This window comes from Serinus canaria, chromosome 24 (genome assembly GCF_022539315.1).
Source record: "Serinus canaria isolate serCan28SL12 chromosome 24, serCan2020, whole genome shotgun sequence".
Classification (NCBI taxonomy): domain Eukaryota; kingdom Metazoa; phylum Chordata; class Aves; order Passeriformes; family Fringillidae; genus Serinus; species Serinus canaria.
In genome coordinates, this window is record NC_066337.1 from 3,990,787 (window position 1) to 4,006,512 (window position 15,726).

The 15,726-nt window shown below is 43.5% G+C and overlaps 1 protein-coding gene across 5 annotated transcripts in view; it reads right to left on the reverse strand.

Annotated features, from left to right (window-relative positions):
* The window catches only part of GRAMD1B (GRAM domain containing 1B), a 118,923-nt gene that overhangs the window by 14,191 nt on the left and 89,006 nt on the right, over positions 1–15,726 (reverse strand). For all 5 annotated transcript variants that reach the window (XM_018923774.3, XM_050983482.1, XM_050983483.1 and 2 more), the window contains 9 exons: positions 13,309–13,412; positions 12,164–12,259; positions 11,757–11,837; positions 8,480–8,595; positions 7,279–7,435; positions 5,911–6,100; positions 4,525–4,668; positions 3,067–3,185; positions 1,219–1,361 (listed from right to left, as the gene is read on the reverse strand). In XM_018923774.3, coding sequence (XP_018779319.1) covers positions 1,219–1,361; positions 3,067–3,185; positions 4,525–4,668; positions 5,911–6,100; positions 7,279–7,435; positions 8,480–8,595; positions 11,757–11,837; positions 12,164–12,259; positions 13,309–13,412 — 1,150 coding nt within the window. The remainder of the gene's footprint in view (positions 1–1,218; positions 1,362–3,066; positions 3,186–4,524; positions 4,669–5,910; positions 6,101–7,278; positions 7,436–8,479; positions 8,596–11,756; positions 11,838–12,163; positions 12,260–13,308; positions 13,413–15,726) is intronic.

Consider the following 15,726-nt stretch of genomic DNA (forward strand, 5'->3'; position numbering starts at 1 on the left):
CCCTGTGCTTATCCCAGACCCTGTGCTTATCCCAGACCCTGTGCTTATCCCAGACCCTGGATTATCCCAGACCCTGGATTATCCCAGACCCTGGATTATCCCAGACCCTGTGATTATCCCAGACCCTGTGCTTATCCCAGATCCTGGATTATCCCAGACCCTGTGCTTATCCCAGACCCTGGATTATCCCAGACCCTGTGATTATCCCAGACCCTGGATTATCCCAGACCCTGTGCTTATCCCAGACCCTGTGCTTATCCCAGATCCTGGTTTATCCCAGACCCTGGATTATCCCAGACCCTGTGTTTATCCCAGACCCTGGATTATCCCGGACCCTGGATTATCCCAGACCCTGTGCTTATCCCAGACCCTGGATTATCCCGGACCCTGTGCTTATCCCGGACCCTGGATTATCCCAGATCCTGGATTATCCCAGACCTGGTTTATCCCAGACCCTGGTTTATCCCAGACCCTGTGTTTATCCCAGACCCTGTGCTTATCCCAGATCCTGGATTATCCCAGACCCTGTGCTTATCCCAGTCTGCAGTGCTAACAGGCTCTGCAAACCCCTGCATCCAAGGGAGAGGCAAGGAAAATCTGTAAATCCTCCCCCTGATGCAGCTGTAACTGCTCTGCACTGATATCAACCCAGCAGGTGAAAACCCTGCCCTACTCTTGGTGACAGGAATGTCCCAGCACCAGGACAAGGAAGGAGTGACAGGATCCTCACAGACACTGAGCCCAGGGACTCCCAGAGAGCTCTGCACATTGTCCCTCACAGCAGCTGGGGTGTCAGCAATTACATCACGTGGTTTAAATTACCCAAGTTTCTATGTGTCATTAAAAACCTGTAAACTGCATCCCTGATGTAAAAAATAAAATAAAACACTTGTTGGATTTCTTCTCTCGTAGGTATTGACTCTGTCCTTGCACAGCTGCCTGTCCTGATTGTCACTGTCCCAGACAGGTCCCAGAGCTGCCTTTAGGACTCCCAGGACAGGTAAAACTTGCTGGCTACAACAAGGGCAAATCCCAGGGGAAAGGAGAGAAGGGAGCACAGATAAACCACAGGTGTAATGCTGGCTGGGAAGGACAGCATTGAAAAATAAAATAAAAAAAAAGAAATAAACCAAGAAATAACCCCCTCAACCCCTGCTAACACAGCCAACCCCCTCCCAGAGGTGCCTCCTGCTCATCAGTCCCTGCCAGGAGAGGTACCTGAGCCTGCTCTTGTTCCTGGCCACGCGAGTCAGCGTGTAGCGGTTGATGGTGTAGAAATAGTCGTGGTAGGGCACGTCGTGGGTCAGCACCTCGGCATCGATGACGTAGCACTCGCTCTCCTGGCTGGCCTTGTACATGGTCTGCAGGACAGACAGACGGAACTGCTGCGCCCCAGGACAGGGAGGGACTGGGAACCCACCCCAGGCTCTCAGAGGCTAAGTTATTGTTTTAAGATACTCTTTCATATTTAAAAGGCTAATTTATTATGTTAAGACACTGTATTCTACTAAAAAAATATTTTAAGATACTATATTAAAAAGGCTAATTTCTTATTTTAAGATACTATATTATATTAAAGAATTATTTTAAGATACTATATTATATTTGAAAAGGTTAATTTATTATTTTAAGATACTATATTATATTTTAAAAAGGCTAATTTATTATTTCAGGATACAATATTATATTAAAGAATTATTTTAAGATACTATAGTATATTTAAAAACGCTAATTTATTATTTTAGGATACTATATCATATTAAAGAATTATTTTAAGATACTATATTAGATTTTAAAAGGCTAATTTATTATTTATTATATTATATTAAATAATTATTTGAAGATACTATATTATATTAAAGAATTATTTGATGATACTATATTATATTTTAAAAGGCTAATTTCTTATTTTAGGATACTATATTATATTAAAGAATAATTTTAAGATATTATATTATATTTAAAAAGGCTAATTTATATTTTAAGATACTTATATTAAAGAATATTTTAAGATACTATATTATATTTAAAAGGCTAATTCTTATTTGAAGATACCATATATATTAAAGAATTATTTTAAGATACTATATTATATTAAATGGCAATTTAATTTTAGGATACTATATTATATTAAAGGATTTTTAGGATTCTTATTATATTTAAAAGGCTAATTATTATTTATTATATATATTAAAGAACTATTTTAAAATACTATATTATATTAAAGAATTATTTAAGATACTATATTATATTTTAAAAGGCTAATTTATTATTTTAGGATACTATATTATATTAAAGAATTATTTTAGGATACTATATTAGATTTTAAAAGGCTAATTTCTTATTTTAAGATACTATATTAAAGAATTATTTAAGATATTATATTATATTTTAGAAGGTTAATTTATTATTTTAAGATACTATATTATAATAAAGAATTATTTTAAGATACTATATTATATTTTAAATGGCTAATATATCATTTTAGGATACTATATTATATTAAGGATTATTTTAGGATACTATATTATATTAAAGAATAATTTTAAGATACTATATTATATTTGAAAAGGCTAATTATTATTTTAAGAACTATATTATATTAAAGAATAATTTTAAGATACTATATTATATTAAAGAATTATTTTAGGATACTATATTACATTAAAGAAGGCTAACTTCTTATTTTAAGATACTATATTATATTAAGATACTGTATTATATTAAAGACTTAAATATACTAAACTTATACTAAAGAATAGAGAAAGGATACAGACAGAAGGTTTAACAAGATAATAATGAAAAACTCGCGACTGCTCCTAGAGACCCAACACAGCCTGACCCAGATTGGCCAAAGAGTCAAAACAATTCTCATTAAACCAATGAAACAATTCACCTGTGGTAAGCAATCCCCAACCACATTCAAAGCAGCAAAATGGGATCATTATTGTTTTCCTTTCTCTCTGAGGCTTCCCAGCTTCCCAGGAGAAGCAATCCTGGGCAAGGGGATTATTGCAGAAGATCTGGCAGTGACCTGCAGGGCAGCTCAGCTCCACTGGCACCCACCTGGGTCTCGGTGACCGTGGCAGTTTTGGGGGCCAGAGGGTTGGTGAGGGTGATGGTGTAGAGGATCACTCGGGTCTGATTGCCATTCTCCTCCTTCTTCCAGGGGTGAAAGATGATATCTGAGAGGACAAAACCACATTCCAGTCAAGTGGCTGGGGAGGGATCTCAGGTCAGTGCTCTGGGCAAAGGCACAGCCATATCACCAAGCTGGGGATGGGATTTCCTTCCCCCTGGGGAGCCTGGCTGTTCCAGAGCTCAGCTGAGTGTAAAACAAAGGGCTCCTGTGCTAAATGGGAGTTTTCACCTCTTCCAAGTGCAGGGAAAGGGAGAGAAGCTGGGATTTATCTCCTTCAGCAAACCACAGTTACAGGGAAAGGACTGTGACCTGCCAAGGGATTCTCTCTGCAGCTCTGTCCGAGTCATGTGTGGAGCCAGAAGAGCTTTTCCCTCACACTGTTAAGCCTTGAACAGTAGATCAGGCCTTAGGTGATGATAAAAAATCAGTTTTTTTCCATAAAAAAGCTGTTCCAGCTGTTAAAAATGTAACCAGCTGTGCACACAGGTCCTGCCTGCTCTTGGACACCACCAACAAGGGACAGGGTGGCCAATGGGACAAAATGTGCTCAGAATGTCACCCAAGCAGACAAAATTGCAGCTCCAAGGCAGAGGTGATAATAAAAAAACAAGAAAAGCAGTTTTTCCATAAAAAAAGCTGTTAAAAAATGTAACCAGATGGGCACACAGGTTCTGCTTGCTCTTGGTCACCACCAGCATGGGACAGCGTGGCCAATGGGACAAAACGTGCTCAGAATGTCACCCAAGCAGACAAAATTGCAGCTCCAAGGCAGAGGTGATAATAAAAAACCAAGAAAAGCAGTTTTTTCTATACAAAAAGCTGTTCCAGCTGTTAGAAATGTAACCAGATGGGCACACAGGTCCTGCTTGCTCTTGGTCACCACCAGCACGGGACAGCGTGGGCAAAAGGACAAAATCTGCTCAAAATGTCACCCAAGCAGACATAACTGCAGCTCCAAGGCTGAGGTGATAATAAAAAAACAAGAAAAGCAGTTTTTCCATAAAAAAAGCTGTTAAAAAATGTAACCAGATGGGCACACAGGTCCTGCTTGCTCTTGGTCACCACCAGCATGGGACAGCGTGGGAAACTAGACAAAACGTGCTCAGAACGTCACCCAAGCAGACAAAATTGCAGCTCCAAGGCAGAGGTGATTAAAAAAAACAAGAAAAGCAGTTTTTCTATACAAAAAGCTGTTCCAGCTGTTAGAAATGTAACCAGCTGTGCACACAGGTCCTGCCTGCTCTGGGTCACCACCAGCACGGGACAGCGTGGCCAATGGGACAAAACATGCTCAGAATGTCACCAAAGCAGACAAAACTGCAGCTCCAAGGCAGAGCCCTTCCCCTGCAGCCCCTGGCAGGTCCAGCAGCCCTGCAGCTCACCAGAGAAGCGGCGCTGCTCCATGAAGTCCCTCTGGAACTGGGAGTCAGTGAAGAGCAGGTCGTAGAGCTTGTCCACGCTGAAGTTGAACACCTCGTTCACGTACTGGCGGCCGTTCAGGTCCTCGTAAAAGGCCTGGACTTCCCCTGTGGGCAAAGAGAGCCTCAAGGTGCAGCCACGACCCTCCAGGGTGATGGAAAGTGAGCACCAGGAGCTCAGCATTGCAGAAGGAACCTAAAGGAGGGACTTGAACTGATGCCTCAGGTTTTGACTTTTCTATTTTTGAGATTCTGTGCTGCTTCAGTGTGAGGGTCTGGGTTCCCATCAGGGCATGGTGAGCTCTGTGCACAGAGCAGGGAGACAAAACAATTCCTGCTCCAGCTGGGCACCAAGGACAAATGATCCAAATCTCAGCCCAGGAGCACAAACCCCGTGGGCTGGAGAGAGAAAAACAAGGCTGGGACTGGCTGGGCTAAAGCTGGGCTGGGACAATGAACTGCAAGGGGCAAATGGAGCAGAGCTGATCCCAGGGAGAGACCCCGGGAGCGCTCGGGCATTTTGGGTCATCTTGGGGTCATTTTGGGACCACTTTGGTTCATTTTGGGACCATTTTGGTTCATCTTGGGACCATTTTGGGACCATTTTGGTTCATCTTGGGTTTATTTTGGGACCATTTTGGTTCACCTTTGGTTCATTTTGGTTCATCTTGGGTTCATTTTGAGAGCATTTTAGTTCATCTTGGGTTCATTTTGGGACCATTTTGGTTCATCTTGGGTTCATTTTGGGACCATTTTGGTTCATCCTGGGTTCATTTTGAGGCCATTTTAGTTCATCTTGGGTTCATCTTGGGGCCATTTTGGATCATCCTGGATTCATTTTGAGATCATTTTGGTTCATCTTGGGTTCATTTTGGGACCATTTTGGTTCATCCTGGGTTCATTTTGGGACCATTTTGGTTCATCCTGGGTTCATTTTGGGACCATTTTGGTTCATCCTGGGTGCAGCCCTGGCTGGACTCTGGTGCTGCCCAAAGTGGATCCATTGAGGAGGAGATCCTTTTAATAAATCCCTGCTTTATTCTGTAACCCTGCCCAGCCTCTGTTCCAGCTCAGCCTTCACAAGGCAACACAGCCCTTTTCCAGCACTGGTCCCAGGGCAAGAAGGGACATCAGAAGGGATAATTATTATACAGCTTATTTTAGAGACACCCAAAAATTTTTAGGCTCATCCTAAAATGCAAAGACGTTCACTTTCTGCTGCCCACAATGGGAATTCTTTGCATCTTCAGGGTCCAGGAAAGGATTTCAGTAGTCCCCACTCCATTCCCTCAGAGGAGGGATGGGATAGGGCTGGAAGGAGCCCTGGTGGAGGGGCCTTTCCCCACCCACCTTCATCGTGGGTGTCTGAGGAGTCACTGAGCTCTGTGGGAATGTCCTCGTTGTCATTGAAGTCCAGGGAGGGGGAGTTCACAGGGCCAATGATGTCGATCTTCTCTCCCATGATGTTGGCAATGCCAAGGTCCTTCTCCACAGGACTCTCTGCCACTGCCTCCTCCTCTTCTGGGAGCACGCCATCGAACTGCAGCAGGGACAGGGCACAACAAGGGCAAGATCAGCACCTGCAAATGGGCTTTACTTCAAAAAACCTCACATCTGTCAGCCACTCTCTCAATACTTGGCCTTGACATATCTGGAAATGAAATGGAGAGAGGAGGACAGCTGTGCCAGTGTTCTCAGGGGTCCCAGGGTGAGGGAAGGGATGAGGATCTGACTCCATGTTCAGAAGGTTTGATTTATTATTTTATCATGTATAATGTATTAAAACTATACTAAAAGAGCAGAAGGAAGGATTCCAGCAGAAGGCTGGCTGAGAATAGCAAAGGAATGAATGACAAAGGTTTGTCTGTGCCCCAGCCAGTCTGGACAGCTGGGCTGGGATTGGCCATTGATCAGAAACAACCCCAGAGACCAATCCCAGCCCCACCTGCTGCACCCACAGCAGCAGAGAAGAATTGTTTGCAGTTTGTTCCTGAGGCCTCTCAACTCCTCAGGAGGGACAAATCCCAAGGAAAGGATTTTTCATGGAACATGTGGGTGACAGACAGCTGCCATACAGTGTTTGTAAAACCTCCTCTCAAAAAATTGTTCAAGCTTTGAGCACCACCAGGATTTTTGTTCAGACAAACACAATATTGTCCAATACTGGTTTTGCTTTAGAAGAAGCTGAAAGAACCTGAGGTACCATCTAAACAAGGTCTGCTCTGCCATAAACCCAGGAGGGTACACACTGTGTTCCAGGGAATAACTGAAAACAGGGAATAAATTATAAACCTTTTATGTCCAATGTCACCAATGTCAGCCAGGAGGGCCAAAACACCCTGAAATTGCTGGAATTGGCACTGCCAGGAGGACATTCCTTGCCCTGAAAGAAGGGAGAGATTCTGATCCGTGAGGGGAGAGCCTTCCTGTGGGCTCAGCTCTGGGAAATTCCATTTTATGGAGCTTATTATTATTATTTAATTTGTCCAAAACCTTTCATCCAGAAGTATAGAAAGGAAAAATTATTTAATGTGTCCAAAACCTTTCATCCAGAAGTATAGAAAGAAAAATGCTCTTGCTGCTCAGAGTCCCAACGACAAAATCACTGACCAAGGACTGAAATCAGCAGCTGGAGGATGAACAAACCTCATGTGACCCACAGGGTGCTGAATTTCAGGGAAAACAATTTCCTGCTGCCAGGAAAAGGGAAAAACTCACCGAGGCTGGGGCTTCACTGCTGCCTGTGGAGGTCAGGGTGCTGGCAGTGACAGATTTCTTTGGCAGCTGAGGGCTGGCTTCGGGCTTGGCCTCCATGCTGCTCTTGGAGGAGCTGTCGTTGACTTCGTTCTCCTCCACGGGGATCTCCTCGCAGTAGCTGGGACGCCACAGAGAACACAGGATTTTATGGTTACCCCTCTCACAACAGCTACAGCTGCACACACAGAGCAAGTGAGAATGTTTCTATGAAGTCTCCAGGCTGTCCAGAAACAGGAATGGCTCAGAGCAGAGGAGAGCAAGCCCCATTTTTTTGGGTGTTTATACAGGGATTGGGAAGCAGCAGCATTTTCTGGCCATGCAAACACTGCCTGGCCTCGTGACCGGGGTGCTTTGGCATTTCTGGAATTGCTCAGCTGGCACTGCAGTCCCTCCCAGTGGTGCCTTGAGTTTTGGCTTTTCTCATTTTCACATTCTGTGCTGCTTCAGTGAGCAGTTCTGAGCTTCACACCAGGGGATGGTGAGCTCTGTGCACAGAGCAGGGAGACAAAACAATTCCTGCTCCAGCTGGGCACCAAGGACAAATGATCCAAATCTCAGCCCAGGAGCACAAACCCCGTGGGCTGGAGAGAGAAAAACAAGGCTGGGACTGGCTGGGCTAAAGCTGGGCTGGGACAATGAACTGCAAGGGGCAAATGGAGCAGAGCTGATCCCAGGGAGAGACCCCGGGAGTGCTCGGGCATTTTGGGTCATCTTGGGTTCATTTTGGGACCACTTTGGTTCATTTTGGGACCATTTTGGTTCATCTTGGGACCATTTTGGGGCCATTTTGGTTCACCTTGGGTTCATTTTGGGGCCATTTTGGTTCATCCTGGGTTCATTTTGGGGCCATTTTGGTTCACCTTGGGTTCATTTTGGGACCATTTTGGTTCCCCTTGGGGTCATTTTGGGACCATTTTGGTTCACCTTGGGTGCAGCCCTGGCTGGGCTCTGGTGCTGCCCAAGGTGCATCCATGGAGGAGGAGATCCTTTCAATAAATCCCTCCTTTATTCTGTAACCCTGCTCTAGGCCAGCCTTCCCAAGGCATCACCAGCTTCCATGCGGAACCCTCCACCTCCAGCTTTGCAGACATCTCCCATTCCAGATGTGAGGCAGCATCTGGGGCAGGCAGCCCCCCCTGCTCCCCCCCTGCTCCCCTCTCACCCCATGGTGTTGAAGTCATCATCAGGGGGCACGTAGTCCTCGTCGTCACTGGTCAGCCCCAGCTCGTTGCCGTAGCACTGGTGGACAAAGTGCCAGAGCTCCTTGGGGCACAGGGGCTGTGACAGGGACACAAACGTCACCAAGGTCACCCAGGAGGGCCAAAACACACTGAAATTACTGGAAGTGGCACTGCCAGGAGGACATTCCTTGCCCTGAAAGAAGGGAGAGATTCTGATCCTTGAGGGGAGAGCCTTCCTGTGGGCTCAGCTCTGGGAAATTCCATTTTATGGAGTTTATTATTATTCAATTTTTTATTACTTAATTTCGATATATACTCCTATATTTAGATTTATAGATTTTTATATTTATATTTATAACTGCATTTTATATATATCTATAGTTATATGTTACATTTATATATTTATATAGTTATATATTTATATATTTATATAGTTATTTATTTATATATTCATATATTTATATAGTTATATATTTATATATTATTTATATATATATAAATATGCAAAATATAAATATAATAACAATGACATTTATATATTTATTTTTAAATATATAATTTTCATCTATTACAGTAGTTATTTTAAATATTATTTATTTATATTCAAATGTTACTTTAAAAATATTATATTCTTAATATGTTATACAAATATATATAATTATGATTATGTTATATATATAATAAACCATATTCTTATGAAATATGCAGTTATATAATATAGATAATTTTCAAAATATATTCAAAATATATATATTCAAAATATATATAGAATATATTTTATACACAACAATTCAAAATATTCAAAATATATATAGAATATATTTTATACACAACATCTATAATATATAATCTTTTATATATACTAAGCAATAATAAATATGTAATTACAGATATGTATATCTGTATAATATATATGTAATATATGCAATATTCAATGTTTTATTCTATTATTATTAAAATGTGGATGAGATTTCCCAATAACAGGGCTGGAATGTCCTACAGGAATCTCCAAACCTGCATTTCCCTCCACTTTTCCCACCTCTTCTGCTGTGCCTCCATTCAATGTCTGCTGCTCCATCAAACCCCAAGACTTTATGAGGTTTTTCCCCCCCCCCTTTCAGCTTTTTTTAAATTAGAAGAATCCCAGTTGCAGGGAAAATTATCTAAAACAATCTAGAAAAAATATAAAAATTTTAAAAATTAAATTTAAAAAAACCTAAAAATTTAAAAATTAAGAAATTAAAATTATGAAATAAAACCATTTCCTGCTGCAGTTTGGAATCAAAAGGAGTTTGTGTCATCAGACACCCCTGTGAAAAGTAAAAAAAAAAAAAGGAAAAAAGGGAACATTAATGATCCAGACCAGTGAAAAAAGCCCAGATTTTAGGGCTGCAGGTCAGTGATCAGCACATGACTGTGACATGAGGCTCTGAAAAATGGGGCAGGAAAACTTGAGATTTAAAGATGTGGTAGAGGGATGAAAGGGGAAAGAAACTTATGACCAGCGACAAAGATTCCTTGGTAATGAGGGGAAACAAACCCAGGGAACTTTTTCTGAGAATTTTCTCCCACAGTAACTGGGATAAGGCAGGAATTTTTTAATCTAGCTCCCCACAGCAACAACCAAAAACATGGGGGGAAAACCAGCCTCTAATGAGGAGCTCTGCTCCTTCCCACACACATGAGCTCCCAGCCCTGTCTTAGCAGGAAAAGTGGACTCAGCTCTTTCTCCCCTCCTCCTGCCAGCTACAGATCCCACATTTGGAAAGAAGAGCTCTGGAAGTGCTTCCTGTGTTTATCAGCCCCTGCCTCTGCTCCCTTTGGCCTTGACCTGGAGAGCAAGGGCACTGAATTTCAGCTGGAGCTCCAAAAGCTGCTCAGGATACAAGCACAGGCAAGGTGATCCTTTCTGCTCCTAAATGCCACCCCAGGTATTGGGGACAGGGTATTCCTGCTGCCTCAATCCTCCAGCAGGGTCTGAATTCCAGCCAGGACACCCCAAAATGCTTGGGAGCACTGTAACATCAGGGCCAGAAATCCCCTCCACACTGTGGAACAGATATTTAAACCAAACCCAGGATTTACAGGCATAGCAGGAGCAGATTTATTTTAAAATTCAACCCACTGAGGCTTCACCCAGTGCTCCCTGCACCCACAACTGCTCTCACCTGGGTTTGGGATGCCCTGAACACTCATTTTCTATTCTCTATGGACAGAAACTGCTCTCACCTGGGTTTGGGATGCTCTGAACACTCATTTTCTGTTCTCTGTGCACAGGACAAACTGCTCTCACCTGGGTTTGGGATGCCCTGAACACTCATTTTCTGTCCCCCCTGGACAGGACAAACTGCTCTCACCTGGGTTTGGGATGCCCTGAACACTCATTTTCTATTCTCTATGGACAGAAACTGCTCTCACCTGGTTTGGGATGCTCTGAACACTCATTTTCTGTCCCCCCTGGACAGGACAAACTGCTCTCACCTGGTTTGGGATGCCCTGAACACTCATTTTCTGTCCTGGGTGCACAGGACAAACTGCTCTCACCTGGGTTTGGGATGCCCTGAACACTCATTTTCTGTCCTCTCTGGACAGGACAAACTGCTCTCACCTGGGTTTGGGATGCTCTGAACACTCATTTTCTGTCCCCCTGGACAGGACAAACTGCTCTCACCTGGTTTGGGATGCCCTGAACACTCATTTTCTGTCCCCCTCCACACTCCTGGAGCACAGATTTACTGAGAGCTCTGCCTGCACAGTGAGTTATTCCTGCTGCTTTCTGAACTGCTTTCTTGAGTGCTGCTCCACTGTGGAATTACAGACTTCCAAAAAAATAAACCAAAAAAATTCCCTCTTGAGACTGATTCCTCAGCAGAGGCAGAGTGGAACCTACTGTGTGTGATTTACCCCAGAAAATGGGTGAATTCTCCCAGAAAATGGGTGATCAACCCCAGAAAACAAGTGATTTATCCCAGAAGATGGGTGATTAACCCAAGAAAAAAGGTGATTTATCCCAAAAGATGGGTGATTAACCCCAGAAAACAGGTGATTTATCCCAGAAAATGGGTGATTAACACCAGCAAAAAAAAAAATTCCTTGCAAAAAGAAGGATTTGCATCTGCAGTCCTGAGCCTGCTCTGCCTAAACACTTGTGTTTAATGTCCCTTCTGCCCAAAACCACTGGTGTTTGCTGTCCCTGGGTGTTTTTTCAGCCAGAAGTGATGGTCCTGCCCACATCCCCACCCTTCCACCTCCCTGTACCTTGTCAAGCAGAGCATTCTGCCAGAGTCTGAACATCATCATGTACGTCCTGTCCCGAGCCCCAAAGGAGGTAAAAAAGTGCTGGATGGGGAGAGAGGGAGAGAAAAAATCAGCTCAGAAAAAGCCAGAAAACAGGAGAAGAACACACCCAGGCTGTCTGGGGTCACTTTCCAGCTGGAGTGAGCTATCCATGGAGCTCAGGGAGAGGCTCTCCCCAGGGAGTGAGCACTGAAACAGCTCTGTTAGAGATGAGCTGCTCTGAAACCTGGATGTCTCACCTGGCCCCTCACCTGAGCTCCAGCTCAGCACAATCCCTGCTCCCAGCCCTTTTCCCAGCTTGGAAAAACCCCCACAGCCTCTGAGTGCTCTGCCAGCCACAGGGGTGGCCTCAGCCATGTGGGATGTACCTTTTCAGTGTCAGTGCAAACTTGGATGGCATTGGGAATCAGCCGTGCTGTCTTCTCCTTGGTCATGGAGCAGATGTCCTTCAAGCGAACTGTCAGCTGCAGCAGGCAGGGAACAACACCAGGAAAGGGGAAAAATCATGAGAAAGGCAGCAGAAAAACCCTTCCAAAGTCAGTGTGGGCACAGCCCTGGGGTTGGCAGCACTGGGAGATCCTCACCAGGCAGGGAACAACACCAGGAAAGGGGGAAAGTCATGAGAAAGGCAGCAGGAACAGCCCTTCCAAAGTCAGTGTGGGCACAGCCCCAGGGTTGGCAGCAGTGGGAGAGCCTCCCCAGGCTGGGAAAAACACCAGAAAAGGGGAAAAGTCATGAGAAAGGCAGCAGAAAAGCCCTTCCAAAGTCAATGTGAGCCCCAGGGTTGACAGCACTGGGAGAGCCTCACCAGGCAGGGAAAAACAGCAAGAAAGGGAGAAATGGGTGAGAAAGGCAGCAGAAAAACCCTTCCAAGCCAATCTGAGAACAGCCCCAGGGTTGGCAGCACTGGGAGAGCCACACCAGGCAGGGAAAAACACCAGGAAAGGGGGAAATAGGTGAGACAGGCAGCAGAAGAGCCTGTCCAAAGCCAGTGTGGGCACAGCCCTGGGGCTAAGAGCACAGGGAGAGTCCCACGAGGCAGGGAGCAACACCAGGAAAGGGAGAAATTGGTGAGAATGGCAGCAGAAAAACCCTTCCAAAGTCAGTGTGAGCCCAAGGGCTGGCAGCACAGGGAGAGCCTCAGCAGGCAGGGAACAACACCAGGAAAGGGAGAAAAGGGTGAGAAAGGCAGCAGAAGAGCCTGGCCAAAGCCAGTGTGAGCTCAAGGAGAGTCCCACTGGGAGAGTCCCACCAGGGAGAGAGTCCCACCAGGCAGGGAACAAGACCAGGGAAAGGAGAAAAGGGTGAGACAGGCAGAGCAGAGCCTCACCAGGCAGAGAACACCACCAGGAAAAGGAGAAATGGGTGAGACAGGCAGAGCAGAGCCTCCCCAGGCAGGGAACAGGACCAGGGAAAGGAGAAAAGGGTGAGACAGGCAGAGCAGAGCCTCCCCAGGCAGGGAACAGGACCAGGGAAAGGAGAAAAGGGCGAGACAGGCAGAGCAGAGCCTCACCAGGGTCTCCCAGCGGAAGATGTTGCTGTAGAAGCAGATCCAGTTCTCGGAGAGGTAGAGGCGGCCCTGCAGGAGGATGTCTCTCTGGAGAGCACAGGAGTAATCTGTGGAGCACAGCACGGTGTCAGCGAGCAGCAGCAAACCACAAGGCACCACTGGTGCCTCTGGATTTTTGCCTCTGTGTTTTCCAAATCCTGAGCTGCAGCAGTGCATGGCTCCAAACTCCATGCACAGCGCAGTCAACTCTTCACATTTGGGTCAGAAAAAATAATTCCTCTGCGCCTGAAACTCAAGGTCAGCCTCAGGCCCCAGAAAGTATAAACAAGAGAGAACTGGGGAGGGGAGAAAACTGGGGGAATGTGACCTCAATATCTGAATTTGTAACTGGACAATTAATCCTGATATGCAAATAGACCAAACTTCTAATTGTGTGAAAAACTCCTGACCATTTTGGGTGCAGCCCCCTGGGGAGGCTTTGACTGCCCTTAATGCACCTGAAGGCCTTTCATTAAATATTTCCTCTTCGTGGATCTATTTATTATGTTTATGGATATAAACATGCATTAACATCTAGAAATAGATATGTTATCTATAAAAAATATATAATATATAATTTATTATATATTATATATAAATGCATATATATAATATTGTATGTGTTATATTTATTTAATCCATATAAACATGGATGTATATTTTACATATAATATATATAAAATATATATTATATATTTTATTTATTTATTTAATCCATATAGGCATGGATATATTTATATTATATATGTAAACATGGATATATTTTTACATATAATATATATATAATATATATTATATGTTTTGTTTATTTATTTATCTAATCCACATAGACATGGAGATATTTATATTATATATATATATGAACATGGATATATATTTACATATAATATATATAAAAATATATATTATATACTTTATGTATTTATTTAATCTATATAGGCATGGATATATTTATATTATATATATAAAAATGGATATATATTTTACATATAATATATATTTTATTTATTTATTTAATCCAAATAGACATGGAGATATTGATATTATATATATAACATGAATATATATTTTACATATAACATATAAAAATATATATTATATATTTTATTTATTTATTTAATCCATATAGGCATGGAGATATTTATATTCTATATATAAACATGAATATGTATTTTACATATAATACATATAAAATATATATCATATATTATATTTAATTATTTAATCCATATAGACATGGATATATTTATATTATATATATATAAACATGGATATATATTTTACATAAATATAATATATTTATTTATTTATTTAATCCACATAGACATGGATGTATTTATATTATCTATATACACATGGATATATTCAATCCACCCAAACATGGACATATTTAATATATTTATCCTATGCTTTAAACTTTGTCTGGCTCTGTCTCTCGGCAGGCCCAGGTAACTGCATCAGGGGAGCGCAGAGGTGAGGCTGAGCAGCAGCAGCAGCAAGAGGAGCACTCAGGCCAGCAGGGCCAAGGCAGAGCTGAACCCCAGCTGCCGCCTGTCCCTGCCCTCCCCGGGCCTGTCACAGCCTCTCCCTGTCCCTGATGATGATCCTGCCTTATCAGCTGCCTTATCAGCTGCTCACTCTGCAGTGTCCCAGGTGCTACTCCCAGATTTCAGCTGTCCCTTCCTTTCTGCCTCCCGGGGTCTTTGTGAGTTCTGCCCAGTTTAGGCAGCGTGGGCACAGGAGGGGATCCCCACCCCTGTCAGACACGGGAGCAGCTGCATCTCTGCAGCTCTGAGCTGAGGTTTGGGAAGGGCAGTTGGGTGTGAGCAGGGATGGTGGTGTCAGGAAAATCCATCCCCAAACACCAGAGGTTGATGTCCAATCAGGAGCCAGAGCAGCCCTGGAACTTTATTCCAACCAAGGCAGAGGCCATGGGGCATCCCCTGGGGTCTCTCCCATTTCTGGAGGACTCAGCCTCCTTTTGATCCCAATTTCCAGCCCCATTTCCCTTCTCTCTTTCCCCATTTCTGAGGGACTGGAGAGGTTCAGACTCCCCAGAACACCTGATCCCAGAGATTCCCCTCTAATGTACAACCCTCCCTTTTCATTTTTCATTCTTACTGAATTTAGGGGTTTTTCTTCCCCATTGTTTCTTTCACCTTTCAATGTCCAATTTAATTTCTCAGCAAACCTACAGTTTATTTGTAAAAGCAAATCTCTTTTCCCATTCATCACTCAGTGGAATCCTTCCCATTGTTTCTTCTCTCTCCCAGTGCTGGTTTTATCCCCCAGCAGCCCCACAGCTGCTTTGGAAAGACAAATCCCTCATTCCTCTCATTGGGAAAAAGGGAGGAAGAAGGTAGGAAAAAAATCCCATCATCC